This window comes from Hylobates moloch, unplaced genomic scaffold (genome assembly GCF_009828535.3).
Source record: "Hylobates moloch isolate HMO894 unplaced genomic scaffold, HMol_V3 SCAFFOLD_12, whole genome shotgun sequence".
NCBI lineage: Eukaryota > Metazoa > Chordata > Mammalia > Primates > Hylobatidae > Hylobates > Hylobates moloch.
Window position 1 is genome coordinate 36,326,849 of NW_026652287.1, and position 16,714 is coordinate 36,343,562.

At 49.9% G+C, this 16,714-nt stretch overlaps 1 protein-coding gene across 5 annotated transcripts in view; it reads right to left on the reverse strand.

Annotated features, from left to right (window-relative positions):
* The window catches only part of SNRNP70 (small nuclear ribonucleoprotein U1 subunit 70), a 34,293-nt gene that overhangs the window by 9,269 nt on the left and 8,310 nt on the right, over positions 1-16,714 (reverse strand). Inside the window, exons 2-5 of one of the 5 annotated variants that reach the window (XM_032169184.2) lie at positions 11,450-11,496; positions 10,533-10,689; positions 6,746-6,808; positions 6,579-6,633 (exon numbers count right to left, since the gene is read on the reverse strand). In XM_032169184.2, coding sequence (XP_032025075.1) covers positions 6,579-6,633; positions 6,746-6,808; positions 10,533-10,679 — 265 coding nt within the window. In that variant the 5' untranslated portion in view covers positions 10,680-10,689; positions 11,450-11,496. Of the gene's footprint in view, positions 1-6,578; positions 6,634-6,745; positions 6,809-10,532; positions 10,729-11,240; positions 11,380-11,445; positions 11,672-16,714 lie in introns of those variants that run through there. The other 4 variants (XM_032169186.2, XM_032169185.2, XM_058425607.1 and 1 more) reach the window with 4 other exon arrangements.

Consider the following 16,714-nt stretch of genomic DNA (forward strand, 5'->3'; position numbering starts at 1 on the left):
TGCAAGGTGATCCAAACAGTAATAGCCCAACTGGGCCCCCCTGGAGATGCAGCTGATGCCCCCAGGTTCTGAGCTCCCGCCTGTAGGCAGAGCCACACTGCCACCTGCTGGACACAGACTGCAACTACAGCCCACAGGAAAACCTGAGACCAAGCGGCCCCAAGGCTATGAATGAGAGCCAGGAGAGCAAACACTAAGTAAGCCCTGCTTTCCTGTCTGTGCCGTGTGTCTCTAAAAGGAACCCAGGAACTGACTAGCATTAGATCAGATTCTCACTCCAGCCTCGCTACTGTGAGGCAAACTGTTCTACCTGGCTACTAAGGAATAACAATCTCCAAAGAAAGAGCCAGGAATCTCCTAAGAAACCAATTCCATAGGTGATCCTGCGGGTCAGGCCTGGGAATAAGTCCTTTTCACCAAATGTGGTGGCCCCAGCACATAATGACCCTGACTTCTGCCGAGGCCTTAAGGACACTGCCGGTTCTTCCATGGTATAGTGTTTCCCTCGGAAGACCTGGCACATTCTGGGAGAGCATGAGAAAAGGAATAATATTAACCCATTTATGCCAGAAGTTGCAATTTTTTGAATTGCAGACACATGTGAAAAATCAGACCCTGGTGATGACCCGAGCAGTAGGATATAAATAACTCCCACGTGCTTAGCGTTCCAATAATGGAACATTAGGCATATAATTTACTGAACACATACTATGGCCCAGACACAGTGCTGGACACTGATATTTATTTATTACTATTCTGCAAATAGAAGCAAAACAGAACAAACTTGAGACACAGAAAAAGGGAGGTGTTAAAGTGGCGAAGGGCCAAGGCAGACTTCACTTCTCACCCCGGGCACTTGAACTACCAGGCTCCTTCCCTGAACCCTCGGGTGCTACCTTTTCAGGAAGACAGTGTGGGTGTTGCCAGAAGCTAGAGAAATAAAGTCTCAGATTTTTTTTTTTTGAGACAGAGTCTTGCTCTGTTGTCCAGGCTTAAAGTGCAATGGCGCAATCTCGTCTCACTGCAACCTCTGCCTCCCAGGTTCAAGTGATTCTCCTGCCTCAGCTTCTCAAGGAACTGGGATTACAGACGTGCGCCACCACATCCAGCTAATTTTTGTATTTTTAGTAGAGACGGGGTTTCGCCATGTTGGCCAGGCTGGTCTCGAACTCCTGACCTCAGGTGATCCACCCTCCTCGGCCTCCCAACGTGCTGGGATTACAGGCATGAACCACTGCGTCCGGCCAGATTTGTTTCTTACGAGAGAATTTAACTACAAGTATAAACTAAGGTCAAGATGACTTTAAGGAATGTATTTTTTTTGAGACGGAGTGTCACTCTTGGCAACATCTCGGCTTACTGCAACCTCTGCCTCCCGGGTTCAAGCGATTCTCCTGCCTCAGCCTCCCAAGTAGCTGGGATTACAGATACACACCACCACACCCAGCTAATCTTTTGTATTTTTAGTAGAGACGGGGTTTCACTATGTTGGTCAGGCTGGTTTCGAACTCCTGCCCTCAGATGATCTGCCTGCCTCAGCCTCCCAAAGTGCTGGCATTACAGGCGTGAGCCACCGCACCTGACCTAAGAATATTTTAGAAAACAGAAGCCTGAGCCACAATTTAAGGGAATTGCTATCTGGGACAAATGGAAACGTCTGAAAACAACTCCATCTCGGCGTTCTCTCCACCCACTCCTCAAAGTTCCTTGCCAGGCTGGGCGCGGTGGCTCACATCTGTAATCCCAGCAATTTGGGAGGCTAAGGCGGACGGATCACCTGAGGTCAGGTGTTTGAGACCAGCCTGGCCAACATGGCGAAACCCCGTCTCTACTAAAAATACAAAATTACCAGGGCATGGTGGTGTGCACCTATAGTCCCAGCTACTCAGGAGGCTGACGCAGGAGAATTGCTTGAACCTGGGAGGTGGAGGTTGCAGTGAGCCGAGATCATACCACTGCACTCCAGCCTGGGCAATAAAGTGGAAAAAAAAAAAAAAAGTTCCTTGCCATACCTTATCCCTGAGCGTTGTAATTTTCCATGGCCAGGTCTCTCAATCTGCACTGCTTTTTTTTTTTTTTTTTTTTTTTTTTTTGCACCAGCTAACTCTCATTTATTCAATAGGTAATTCTTTTTTTTTGCCGATGTTTGTACTCTTGTAAATAGGTAATTCTTAAGCATCTACTATGTGCCTGTAAATGCTATAGTTGTTGGGGATTTGGCAGTAAACGACAAAAAAAGGTGCTGGGTGCAGTGGCTCACAGCTGTAATCCCAGCACTTTGGGAGGTCGAGGCAGGCAGACCACTTGTGACCAGGAGTTCGAACCCAGCCTGATCAACACAGCGAAACCTCATCTCTACTAAAAATACACAAAAAATTAGCTAGGTGTGGTCCAGCTACTCAGGAGGCTAAGATAAGAGAATCGCTTGAACCAGGGAGGCAATGAAGGTTGCAGTAAACCGAGATCGTGCCACTGCAGTCCATCCTGCGCAACAGAGTGAGACTGTCTCAGGAAAAAAAAAAAAAAAAAGGTGCCTACCCTCATGGGGTTCATATGCTAATGAAAGAGGTAAATAAGGAGATCATATGATCACATCAGATGACAACAGAGATAGAAACGGGTGACTTTACAAGGCAGGTTAGGAAAGGCCTCATAAGATGCTGACATTTAATGAAGAGCTGAAAGCCGTCACAGCAGCAAGGAAACAAACCGGCAATGCCAGACGACAGGCGTTCTGACAGTTACTGTGGAGCACTACAGTGGGACCAATGAATGCTGCAGGGTTGGGGAGTGGACGAAGGCCAAACGACAGCTGAGCTTCCTGAAGGGCAGCAGAGGGAAACCACCCCAGCACACTGCGTGAGCTCCCTGGAGTACTTGCTTACCCGGGGGGTGCCGGGGCCACAAATAAGACTAAAGGTAAAAAACAAATGCAGCAAAGCAATGGTACCCCCAAGTCCTGAACATAGAGAACAAAAGCTCAAAGAAGGTAGCACAGACCCAATGCCGGGCAGTGCCCCACCAGCCAGTGTATGCGTGCAGAGCCCTGCCGGCAGCTCTCCCTTAGGAAATCACTGGTTAAGGGCTCATCTAAGTAGCAGCCCAGAGCAGAGACTCAAAGGAACTGGGCTGTGGAGTTGGGAATTAGGCTTTGAGGTACTCGAGGTCCCATCTCCAAACTCTCACTCTTTGTAAGCGTGCTTGCCTCAATAAGCCTCCATTTCTTTATCTTAAAAATGGGAGTAGCAACCCCTGCTGCACTAGGAAGCTATGAGAAGTCAGTAACACGAAGTACAAGTGCTCAGCAAGGAGGCACCGTCCCCTTGACGGGAGCTGTTCATTGTGACAAGGCACAGCAAGCTTCTATAGCTATGAGTGGAGGCTCTCAAGGGCACAGAAACCCTACTGAACTTGATCCATTCTTTTATTTCTTTTCTATTATGGAGAAGTTCAAGCATTTAATGGAAGTAGAGCAGTATAATGAACTCCCATGAGCCCGCTTCCATTAACAACATGTGGCCGGACTTGTTTCATCCCTATCCTCCCACAGTCCACTGGATTTTTTTGACACGGAGTCTTGCTCTGTCACCCAGGCTGGAGTGCAGTGGCATGACCTCAGCTCACCCCAAACTCCGCCTCCTGAGTTCAAGTGATTCTCCTGCCTCAGCCTCCCAAGTAGTTGTGATTACAGGCCCCTGCCACCACACCCAGATAATTTTTATATTTTCAGTTGAGACAGGGTTTCACCATATTCACCACTCGAACCTGGATCACTCAAGTGATCCTCCCACCTCAGCCTCCCAGAGTGCTGGGATTACAGGCGTGAACCACTGCAACCAGCTGGATTATTTTAAATGAAATTCCAGATAGCACACCATTTTGGTCTCTAAGAAAGGCTTTTAAACATCATAACCACAATGCCACTATTACATCTTAAAGAGTTAACATTTACTAATTCCTTAACCTCATCTATGATCCAGTGTTCAAATTCCTCAATTGGAACTTTTTTGTTCGGTTTTTTTTTTTGAGACAGAGTCTCACTCTGTTGCCCAATTGGAACTTTTTTGTTTGTTTTTTGAGATGGAGTCTTGCTCTTTTTGCCCAGGCTGGAGTGTAATGGCGCTATCTCTGCTCACTGCAAACTCTGCCTCCCGGGTTCAAGCAATTCTCCAGCCTCAGCCTCCCGAGTAGCTGGGATTACAGGAGCCCACTACAATGCCTGGCTAGGTTTTTTTTTTTTTTTTTTTGTATTTTTAGTAGAGATGGGGTTTCACCATGTTGACCAGACTGGTCTTGAACTCCTGACCTCATGTGATCTGCCTGCCTCGGCCTCCCAAAGTGCTGGGATTACAGGCGTGCCCGGCCTGCAACTGTTTTGTTTTTTTTTTTTTTTTGAGATGGAGTCTTGCTCTGTCACCCAGGCTGGAGTGCAATGGCGTGATCTCGGCTCACTGCAACCTCTGCCTCCCAGGTTCAAATGATTCTCCTGCCTCAGCCTCCTGGGTAGCTGGGATTACAGGTACATACACGCCACCACGCCGGGCTAATCTTTGTATTCTTAGCAGAGACAGGGTTTCACCATGTTGGCCAGGCTGGTCTCGAACTCCCGACCTCAGGTGATCCACCTGCCTCGAAGGATTATAGGCGTGAACCACCACGCCTGGGTGGAACCATTTTTAAAAAGCATTTCTGGCCAGGTGTGGTGGCTCATGCCTGTAATCCCAGCACTTTGGGAGGCCAAGGTGGGCAGATCACAAGGTCAAGAGATCTAGACGATCCTGGCCAACGTGCTGAAACCCCGTCTCTACTAAAAATACAAAAATTAGCTGGGCGTGGTGACGCACGCCTCTAGTCCCAGCTACTTGGGAGGCTGAAGCAGGACAATCACTTGAACCTGGGAAGCGGAGGGTGCAGTGAGCCAAGATTGCGCCACTGCACTCCAGCCTGGCGACAGAGCAAGGCTGCCTCCAAAAACAAACAAACAAAAAAGACATAAGTAAACTAATTAAGACTGTGACTGTGTTGTCTAGGCAAGAGGTGACCTGGGTGGTGATGATGGACATGAACAGAAGGGTCAGGTTTGTGACATTTAGAAAATAACACAAATAGGTCTTGGTGAGAGGCTGAGCAAAGGGTTAGAAAAGGTGTTAGAAACAAACTGCATGGCAAAAAATGAGGTCATGACGGGCACAGCTGAATGTTTACGTCCCAGAGAAGACACCCAAAGGAAACCAGGTTGGTGGCGAAGGAAAACCCCTGTGGTTTGTACACTGAGTCTGAGATGCCTCTGAGGCAGGACATCAAGACAGCGTTCCGACAGCCAATGTCCAAAGAGCGCACCGCCAGATGTCTCTGTCACGCTTCTGCGTGAGCACCGAGGAAATCCTGCACTCCAGGATTTGGAGGAAAGGGATTCATCAAAGTTCACAGGTATAGGAGGAAAACCTGTCTTCTCACCAGAGTCATGTAATGTTCTGAAAAGTGCGTCGTTTGATGTTGTCGTCGATATGCCTACATGAGACGGCACTTCCACGAGCCTAGATAGCATACCTAGCAGCACTCCTGGGCTAGAGGGTGCGTCCCACTGCTCTGAGGCCAAGCGTGTTACTACACCAAATACTACAGCAATCCTAACACAATACTAAGTATTTGTGCATCTAAACGTATCAAAAAATAGAAAGGGTACAGTAAATATATGGTATAATCTTTTTTTTTTTTTTTTTTAAGACAGACTTTTGCTCTTGTTGCCCAGGCTGGGTTGCATGAACCAATGCGATCCCGGCTCACTGCAACCTCCGCCTTCCGGGTTCAGGAGATTCTCCTGCCTCAGTCCCCCGAGTAGCTGGGATTACAGGCACCCGCCACCACGCCCGGCTAATTTTTGTACTTTTAGTAGAGACAGGATTTCACCATGTTGGTCGGGCTGGTCTCGAACTCCTGACCTCATGATTTGCCTGCCTCGGCCTCCCAAAGTACTGGGATTACAATGTGAGCCACTGTGCCTGGCAAAATACGGTATAATCTTATAGGATCACCATCACATCCACGGTTCCCTGCTGACTAAAACATTGTTATGGTGCGTGTGACTGCACAGTTTTCACTTTCAGAATAAAGAGCCACTGGAGGTTGACATCTGACCCCCTTATGAGTTTGGTTAATGGCAACAACACACCTGTCTTGTACTCCAATTCCTCCTCCATGTGGAGGGGATGGAACATCCTCAGCCCAAGGGTCGGGGAGTTGAGGTTAGAGCCAGTACAGACCCACTAGCCCACAACCCACCACTTCAGCCTGTGACACCCAGCTGGGTTGTGGGAGCCCCTGAACTGTCCTCCTGTGCAGGAGAAGCCCAAGGTGCCAGGGGTCTCCCTTCCGGCCAACTTTTACCCTATGTTCTGCTGCTGAAAAGCCTAAACCAAAAACAGTGCTTGTGAAGTGGCATGGGCTAAACAAATGAACTAACAACCCTGCTCCCCACAAAACAGGCCTTAGGGAGAGAGCAGGGTCCTGGGTATGACCTGGGAAGAATACAGAGGGTTTGAGGGAGGAGAGAGCCAAACGGTGGATGAGAGACTTACACATTTTAAGCTCCGTCTCCACTTCTTGCTGTCGCCGCTCAATCTTTTCCCGTCTCTGTCAGGAGAAAGGGCAGGTGGAGAAGTGAATGCAGATAGAAGTGCCCTAGTGTCAAGGATCATCTGGAGACAGTGGTAAAACAGGGGGTCAGGAAGCAAAAATGACATACTTTCCTCTCCATGCGCTCCTCTCGGGTTTCTGCACGAGTTGGAGGAGGGGCATCTCGAGGGTCCTGGGAACAAGAAGAGAGGTGACAGGGTGGGAAGGACTAGGGGAAATGGCAAAGGACACTCACCAAGGAAATAAGCAGGTTAACCCTCCCACCCCCACCCCCTATAAAAATAAACATCCACACACACTTCCCCTGTCACAATGGAGGGAGGGGAGTGGCACAGATCAAAGCAAGGTCTGCAGCCACGCACAGTGGCTTCCACTTGTAATTGCAGCACTTTGGGAGGACGACACAGGAAGAATGCTTGAGCCTAGGAGTTTCAGACCAGCCTGGGAAAACACAGTGAAACACCATCTCTACAAAAAATTTAAAAATTAGCCAGGTATAAAGGCCGGGTGCAGTGAGCACGCCTGTAATCCCAGCACTTTGGGAGGCCGAGGCGGGAGGATCACGAGGTCAGGAGATCGAGACCATCCTGGCTAACACAGTGAAACCCCATCTCTACCAAAAATACAAAAAATTAGCTGGGCGTGGTGGTGGGCACCTGTAATCCCAGCTACTCGGGAGGCTGAGGCAGGAGAATGGCGTGAACCCGGGCGGCGGAGCTTGCAGTGAGCCGAGATCACGCCACTGCACTCCAGCCTGGGGGACAGAGCGAGACTCTGTCTCAAAAAAAAAAAAAAATCCTGTCTCAAAAACTAAGCACGGTCCATGGACCAGTACTATCTAAACTGTTGCTGGACTGTGGTAAGTACAGATAAGTACAGAAACCAGGAATAAGTGTTCAGGAACTTCTACAGCAATTTCACAATTTGATGTCCACTGACTCTAATACAAATTTGATCTTTTATTCTGCAGGTCTTTTTTTTTCTGAGACGAAGTCGTGGTCTGTTGCCCAGGCTGGTGTGCAATGGCGCGATCTGGGCTCACTGCAACCTCCGCTTCCCAGGTTCAAGCGATTCTAAGCCCTGCTTTGCCCCCTGTGCCTGTGTCTCTAAAAGGAACCCAAGAACTGACTAGAATCGTTCAAGCGGTTCTCCTGCCTAAGCCTCCTGAGTGAGTACCTGGGATTATAGGCACACAACAGCACGTTGGCTAGTTTTTGCATTTTTAGTAGAGATGGGGTTTCACCATGTTGGCCTGGCTGGTCTTGAACTCCTGACTGTAGATCTTTCTCTAAAAAGTAATTCTATCCTATTTATCAAAAGCAAACAGATTGGAAACAGTATCTGTCCTTCACCAAAGACAGTCTGAAAAGCACTGGTACAGGTGACATCTAGCTTAAGAATGTAGTATTTAGGAAACACACTGCCTTCCATATTTAGGAAACACATTGCTTCTCAGAGCTCCAAGGAACACTCACATTGAACAAAGTGCCAGAGGATGTGATGGGAGTGGAGTGATAGTAGGGCCCTGCTTATGAGTGCCAGTGAGGAGGACCAGGCCTGAAGCAACATGAGCTGACAGAACAGGGCTCCGAAGCCCACAACTGCACACCCTCTGAGGGCCAAGGCAGCTCTTAAAGGTCTCACCAACCACATATTAAATACTAACTGGCTGGTAGGGTGCAGTGGCTCATGCCTGTAATCCCAGCACTTTGGGAGGCCAAGGCAGGCAGATCACAAGGTCAAGAGTTTGAGACCATCCTGACCAACATGGTGAAACCCCGTCTTTACAAAAAATACAAAAATTAGCCGGGCATGGTAGCGCGTGCCCGTAATCCCAGCTACTCAGGAGGCTGAGGCAGGAGAATCCTTTGAACCTGGGAAGCAGAGGTTACAGTGAGCCAAGATCGCGCCACTGCACTACAGCCTGGGCAACAGAGCGATAGTCTGTCTCAAAAAAAAGTCGGGGGCGGTGGCTCGCGTCTGTAATCCCAGCACTTTGGGAGGCCAAGGCAGGCGGATTACAAGGTCAGGAGATCGAGACCATCCTGGCTAACACGGTGAAACCCCATCTCTACTAAAAATACAAAAAATTAGCCGGGCGTGGTGGCGGGCACCTGTAGTCCCAGCTACTTGGGAGGCTGAGGCAGGAGAACGGCGTGAACCTGGGAGGCGGAGCTTACAGTGAGCCAAGACTGCGCCACTGCACTCCAGCCTGGGCGACAGAGCAAGACTCCATCTCAAGAAAACAAAAAACAAAACAAAAAAAGGTACCTGGCTCCCAGGCATGGTGGCTCACACCTGTAATCCCAGCACTCTGGGAGGCCAAGCGGGGTGGATCACCTGAGGTTAGGGGTTCAAAACCAGCCTGGCCTACATGGTGAAACCCCATCTCTACTAAAAATACAAAATTAGCCGGGCGTGGTGGCGCATGCCTGTAATCCCAGCTACTTGAGAGGCTGAGGCAGGAGAACTGCTTGAACCGGAAGCTGCAGTTAGCTAAAATCACACCACTGCACTCCAGCCTGGGCAACAGAGCAAAACTGTCTCATAAATAAATAAATAAATAGTAACTGGCACATGACTTGCATCATCAAAGGGCACCTACCACCTGCCTGTGCCCATTAAGTTAATTGGCCAGTAACATTTCTCAAGTGCGGGTTCACCAAGGGTGGCAAATCCCACTGAAGATATACCTTTCTGTTATCTACGAAATTCTGCTCTGCAACTCCCTCGCCTCCAGCTGCCCTTACCTACCCAATGCTAGAACGTTCTTCTTGTAACTTCCAGCTGTGTGCCACCTTTTCTCAGGTGTGCTCTGATGCACCTAAGAGATGACCCTTGTCAACCCATTTCACAAATAAAAACAGAGGTCCAGGAGCCTAAGTCATTCATTCCTATTTACCCCGAAGGTGCAGAGCTAAGATCCTCATCTGCAGTTTTAAGCCCTCCAATACTCAATACTGGGTGCTAAGCCTTTATGAACATCATCTTATTAACAATAAGAATGGTAAACAGAGTAACAAAGGCTGACATGTGCTAACTGCTCGGTGCCAAGCTCCCTGACATACACTTTGCCATTTAATTATCCACCAACATTATGAGGGTGCCACCACTATCCCCTTGCTAAAGAAACCAATGCATTAAGAGGATACAACATTTGCCCAAAGTCAGAGCTGATAAACGGTGCGGGTTAAGTGTGAATCCTCAACCACTACTCACTGAATTTTCACAAAAATTCTACAAAAGGTGTACTATCAACCCTACTTTTTTTTTTTTTTGAGACAGTCTTGTTCTGTTGCTCAGGATGGAGTGCAGCGGCACGATCTCGGCTCATTGCAACCTCCGCCTCCGGGGTTCAAGTGATTCTCGTGCCTCAGCCTCCCAAGTAGCTGGAATTACTGGCATCATCATGCCCGGCTAATTTTTGTTATTTTTAGTAGAGATGTGGTTTCACCATGTTGGCCAGGCTGGTCTTGAACTCCTCACCTCAGGTGATCCGCCTGCCTCAGCCTCCCAAAGTACTGGGATTACAGGTGTGAGCCACCGCACCGGGCCACAACCCCACTTTAAAAAAAATTTTTTTTTTGAGAGACGACGTCGTGCTCTGTCACGCAGGCCGGAGTATAGTGGCACGATCACAAAGCACTCCAGCCTCCGACTCCTGGGCTCAAGCAATCCTCCCACCTCAGCCTCCTGAGTAGCTGGGACTACAGACGCACTCGACCACACCCGACACCCGGCTCCAACCCCATTTAAAACAGGGAAACTGAGGATCACAAAGATTAAGCCCCTCACTTAAATCACACAGCTAGCAAAATGGGCAGAGGCTGGACTCCCAAATCCAACCCTCTGCTCCCCAGAACCCAAACCATTCCTGGCCTGCTCAGTGAACTCACCTCAAACTCTCGAATGTACGGCGCAATGCCACAATAAGGTTGATTGTGGTGTTTTTCATGTGGCAGTTTCTCCAGGGGTGGCAGGTATGGAATAGGGTCACGGGGGGCAAAGAGGGCCAGAAGGTTGGGCGGCAGGAACTGGGTCATCTTGCCAAGTCTGAGAGCAGAAGCAGGACAGCCTTAGGTTAGATCGGGTCTGCACAGAGAAAACCCCTATTACTCCTTGACTCTCAAAATAAGAAAGACAGAAGAAAAGTCTCGGAATTAAAACAGGCTCTGTAAGGGCAGAGAACGGTCCTGTATTACGGAGAAAACGGTACGTCTTGGTGGGGGTGGAGATGAAAGGCCAGTGAACAAAAACAACAGCTGGAAAAGGGTTCCTGAGTAGTGAAGTCTCAGAGAGTCCTGAGACACGAGCTGTCGGGCGGAGAGGTTCCCTGGGAATTTCTGGGGGAATCAAAGACCCGAGGAGGGAGGCCCAGAGCAGTTGTGGCTGCTCGTCCCGTGCCGTGGAGGGCAAATTACGAGATGCAGTTTGCAGGGTCCTGGGGATCGGAAGTTTCCAAGCAAAGAAAGAGAAACATAAGCAGCGAAGCCCCAAAACCAAGTGCTTGTGAGTAACAGACCTGGACCCCGCAAAAGCGAAAGGAATTATGGGTAAGGATCCAGGACAACATACAAAATCGAAAAATAAAAAGGGCCACACACCGCAAAGGCCTGTGGGTAGGGAACCTCGAGGGCGCTGTGGGAAGCGGGCGTGGGTGCCCAGAGATCTCGGGATCCGGGAAAGGGATGCAGAAGGGACCTGTGGCGGGGACGCGGGAAAGGGGCCTGACCGCGGGGAAGAGGACGGTGCCCACCGCTGGGGCTTCTGGGTAGCGGCCCCGCACCCCGTCGGGCCACTCAGTCACACTCACTCGCCGCGCGGCGCCCTCCTCGCTCTGTCGTCTGTCCGGAGGCTCGCGGCGGCCCCTCAGCAACAACAACTCCTGCTTCGGCTTTCACTCCGGGGGCGTCCGCGTCCGTCTGATTCCGTCGCCCGCTAAGCGAGCGAACCAGGCCGCTGCTCAGCCACCCGCGCGGCCTCGGCTAGCGACTGGAGCAGGGGGTGGGTCCCGGCCGCAAATCCCTCCGCCGTCCACACTGCGCACGCGCCGCGCGGGGCCGAGAACAACCCACACACTAGGACCCGTTGCTGCCGCGGGCACAGCGCACGCGCGAGCTCACTACCCCGCCTTCGGGCACCTTGAGTACCTCAGCCGCGGAGGGCTGGCGTCTGCATTGCGCACGCGCACTTGTCCCAAGCCGCCCGTCCACCTCCCGCTTTCCGCTCCGAACCGCCTATATCTGCGAGACTCTCCCTGATGCTCCGCCCCTTTCCGATCACACTTCCCGGAACTTTCGCGCATGCGTTTTGCGTAGAGAACTGTAATGTACCTCTCCGCCGCCTAGCAAAGAGTCCCTAGGTGACTAGCCTGATTGCGTTGATGTCTAGTCTATTCAATCAGTAACTATTCATCGAGCATTTCGTGCGTGCTAGGCACTGTCTGGGCTTTGGGGGTGCAGCACGTGATTAAAGCAAAGTCTTCTCCTGCTAGGGCTTACATTGTACTGGGAGAGACAATAAAAGCATTTAACTGAATAAAGATAATTTGAGGCCAGGCGCGGTGGATCACGCCTGTAATCCCAGAAATTCTGGGAGACTGAGGCGGGCAGATCACCTGAGGTCAGGAGTGTGAGACCAACCTGACCAACATGGTGAAAGCCCGACTCTACTAAAAATACAAAAATTAGCCGGGCATGGTGGTGCGCGCCTGTAAGCCCGGTTATTCGGGAGGCTGAGGCAGGAGAATCGTTTGAACTCGGGAGGCGGAGATTGCAGTGAGCCGAGGTCGTGCCATTGCACTCCAGCCTGGGCGACAGAGCGACTCCGTCTCAAAAATAAATAAATAAATAAAAAATAAAAGATAATTTGAGATAGTGGCCAGCATGATGAAGAACGATGGAGCAGAATAAAGGGATGGGAAGTGAGAGCGAGGCTATTTTAGAAAGGGTGATAATGGAAGGCTCCTTTGAAGAGGTTAACATTTGAATAAAGGCCAGATAGAAGCCAGATCTGGGGTGGGGCGGGGGAGGGGGCGGTGTTTTAACAGTAAGTGCAAAGGTCCTGAACTGGGACCAGATGGCAGGAATCTCAGGTTGTTGGCCATGAGATCAGAGAGCTGGCACTTGTTATTTAGAGCCCTGTTCTTAAGTATTGTATCTTAAGTTTTGTGGATAGATTCAACAGCCTGTTTAATGACTACAGAAATTATTGCAAAATTAAAATGACTAATTTTATGTTTCAAGAAAAAGGCTGAGTGCAGTGGCTCACGCCTGTAATCCCGGCACTTTGGGAGGCCAAGGCGGGCAGATCACCTGAGGTCAATAGTTCAAGACCAGACAGATCAACATGGAGAAACCCCGTCTCTACTAAAAATACAAAATTAGCTGGGTGTGGTGGCACATGCCTATAATCCCAGCTACTTGAGAGGCTGAGGCAGGAGAATGGCTTGAACCTGGGAATAGAGGTTGTGGTGAGCCAAGACTGCACCATTGCACTCCAGCCTGGGTGAAAAGAGCGAAACTCCATCTCAAATAAAAAAAGAAAAAGAAGTGGGAGGATCGTTTGAGCCCAGAAAGTCGAGGCTGCAGTGAGCCAAGATTGTGCCACTAGACTCCAGCCTGGGCAACAGAGTGAGACCGTGTCTCAAAAAAAAAAAAAAAAAAAAAAAGAGAAAGAAAAGGGCTGGGTGTGATGGCTCACGCCTGTAATCCCAGCACTTTGGGAGGCCGAAGTGGGCGGATCACCTGGCCAACATGGTGAAATCCCATCTCTACTAAAAATACAAAAATTAGCTGGGAGTGGTGGCACGCACCTGTAATTCCAGCTACCTGGGAAGCTGAGGCAGAATTGCTTGAACCCGGGAGGCAGAGATTGCACCACTGCACTCCAGCCTGGGCAACAGAGTGAGAATCTCTCTCAAAAAAACAAACAAATAAACCTGTAATCCCAGTACTTTGGGAGGCCAAGGTAGGAGGATCCCTGAGATCAGGAGTTCAAGACCAGCCTGGGCAACATGGCGAAACCCCTTCTCTACTAAAAATACAAAAATTAGCTGGACATGGTGGCACGTACCTGTAATCCCAGCTACTTCGAAGGCTAAGGCAGGAGAATCACTCGAATCTGGGAGGTGGGGGCTGCAGTGAGCTGAGATTGTGCAACTGCACTCCAGCCTAGACAGAGCAAGACTCTATCTCAAAAAATAATAATGATGGCTGGGTGCAGTGGCTCACGCCTGTAATCCTGGCACTTTGGGAGGCTGAGGCAGGCAGATCACAAGGTCAAGAGATCGAGACCATCCTGGCCAACATGGTGAAACCCCGTCTCTACTAAAAATACAAAAATTAGCTGGGTATGGTGGCATGTGCCTGTTGTCCCAGCTACTTGGGAGGCTGAGGCAGGAGAATCGCTTGAACCCAGGAGGCAGAGGTTGCAGTGAGCCAAGATCGTGCCACCATACTCCAGCCTGGCAACAGAGCGAGACTTTGTCTCAAAATAACAACAACAATAAAAATAAAAAAAAAATAGGCCGGGCGCGGTGGCTCACACTTGTAATCCCAGCACTTTAGGAGGCCGAGGCGGGTGGATCACGAGGTCAGGAGATCGAGACCATGGTGAAACCCCGTCTCTACTAAAAATACAAAAAATTAGCCGGGTGTGGTGGCGGGCGCCTGTAGTCCCAGCTACTCGGAGAGGCTGAGGCAGGAGAATGGTGTGAACCCAGGAGGCAGAGCTTGCAGTGAGCCGAGATTGCGCCACTGCACTCCAGCCTGGGCGACAGAGCGAGACTCCATCTCAAAAAAAAAAAAAAATAATAATAATAATAATAATAATAATAATAATAAAAGGGAGAAATCTGCCAAAAGAAAGGGACAATAGGCTTAACAGAAGTCTGAAACACAGCAGAGAAGACATTAAACTTTAAAGCTCCAGCCTGGCGTGGTGGCTCACACCTGTCATCTCAGCACTTTGGGAGGCCAAGGTGGGTGGATCACAAAGTCAGGAGTTCAAGACCAGCCTGGTCAAGATGGCAAAACCCCGTCTCAACTAAAAATACAAAAATTAGCCAGGTGTGGTGGCAGGTGCCTGTAATCCCAGCTACTCATGAGGCTGAGGCAGAAGAATTGCTTGAACTCAGGAGGTGAAGGTTGCCGTGAGCCAAGATTGCACCACTGCACTCCAGCCTGGGCAACAGAGAAAGACTCTGTCTCAAAACAAACAAAGAAACAAAAAAAACTTTAAAGCTCCAAAATAATCCCTGATTCCATGTTCTGCATCCAAGGCACACTGGTGCAAAGAGTGGGCTCCCAAAGTCTTGGGCAGCAAAATCCAGCCCCAATGTCTCCTCACACAGGTTGGAGTTTAGTGCCTGCAGCTGTTGTAGGCTCAGGGTGCAATCTGCTGGCAGATCTATCACTCTGGGGTCTAGAGGGGAGGGGTCCCCTTCTCACAGCTCCACTAGGCAGCGCCCTGGTGGGGACTCTATGTTGGGCCTCCAACCCCACCTTTCCCCCTTGGCACTGTCCTAGTAGAGGCTCTCTGTAGGGACTCCAACCATGCAGCCAACTTCTGCCTGGACACCCAGGCTTTCCTACACATCCTCTGAAATCCAGGTGGGAGCTGCTAAGCTTCCTTCACTCTTGCATTCTGTGCACCTGCAGGCTTAATCCCACATGAAATCTGACAAAGTTTATAGCTGGCACCCTCTGGAGTGGTGGCCCAAGCTGTATTTGGGACCCCGTGAGTCATGGCTGGTGATGGAACAGCAGGGATGCAGGGGAGCAGTGTCCCCAGGCTGAGCAGGAGACAGGGCCCTGGATCTGGCCCAATAAACCACTCTTTCCTTATATGCCTCAGAGCCTGTGATGGGGGAGTCTGTTTTGAAGACTCCTGAAATGCCTTCAAGGCCTTTTTCCCATTGTCTTGGCTGTTAGCACTTGGCTTCCTTTTAGTCACGCAAACCTCTCTAGCAAGGCAATATAGCCTGCTTGTATTTCTCTCTTAAAAAATGCTCTTCCCTTCTCTACCACATTGCCAGGTTGTGGCTTTTCTAAACTTTTATGCTGTGCTTCCTATTTATTGATTTTTCAGAGACAGGGTCTCACTGTGTCACTCAGGCTCATATGCAGTGGCTATTCATAGGCATGATCCCACTCCTGATCAACACGGGAGTTTTGACCTGCTCCATTTCCAGCTTAGGTCAGTTCACCCCCTGCTAGGCAACCTGGTAGTCTCCCACGCCTCGGAGGTCACCATATTGAAGTCAAACTTAGTATGGACACCTAATCAGCATAACATACTACAGCCCAGAAATCCTGGGCTGAAACAATCCTCCTGCCTCAGCCTCCAAGTAGCTGGGACTACAGGCACGTGCCACAGAGCCTGGCTGCCTCTCTTTATTTATTTATTTATTTAAGACGGAGTCTTGCTCTGCCGCCCAGGCTGGAGTGCAGTGGCGCAATCTCGGCTCACTGCAAGCTCCGCCTCCCAGGTTCACGCCATTCTCCTGCCTCAGCCTCCCAGGTAGCTGGGACTACAGGTGCCCGCCACCACACTCGGCTAATTTTTTGTATTTTTAGTACAGACGGGGTTTCACTGTGTTAGCCAGGATGGTCTCGATCTCCTGACCTTGTGATCCGCCTGTCTTGGCCTCCCAAAGTGCTGGGATTACAGGCGTGAGCCACCGCACCTGGTCCAGAACATCCCTTTTTAAGAATGAAAACTTGCCAGGCACAGTGGCTTACGCCTGTAATCCCAGCACTTTGGAAGGCCGAGGTGGGTGGATCACCTGAGATCAGGAGTTCAAGACCAGCCTGGCCAACACAGTGAAACTCTATCTCTACTAAAAATACAAAAATCAGCCGGGTGTGGTGGCACACACCTGTAATCCCAGCTACTCAGGAGGCTGAGGCAGAAGAATCGCCAAGATCATGCCATTGCACTCCAGCCTGGGCAACAAGAGCCAAACTACGTCAAAAAAAGAAAGAAAGAAAAGAAAGAAAGAAAGAAAGAAAGAAAGAAAGAAAGAAAGAAAGAAAGAAAGAAAGAAAGAAAGAAAGAAAGAAAGAAAGAAAGAAAG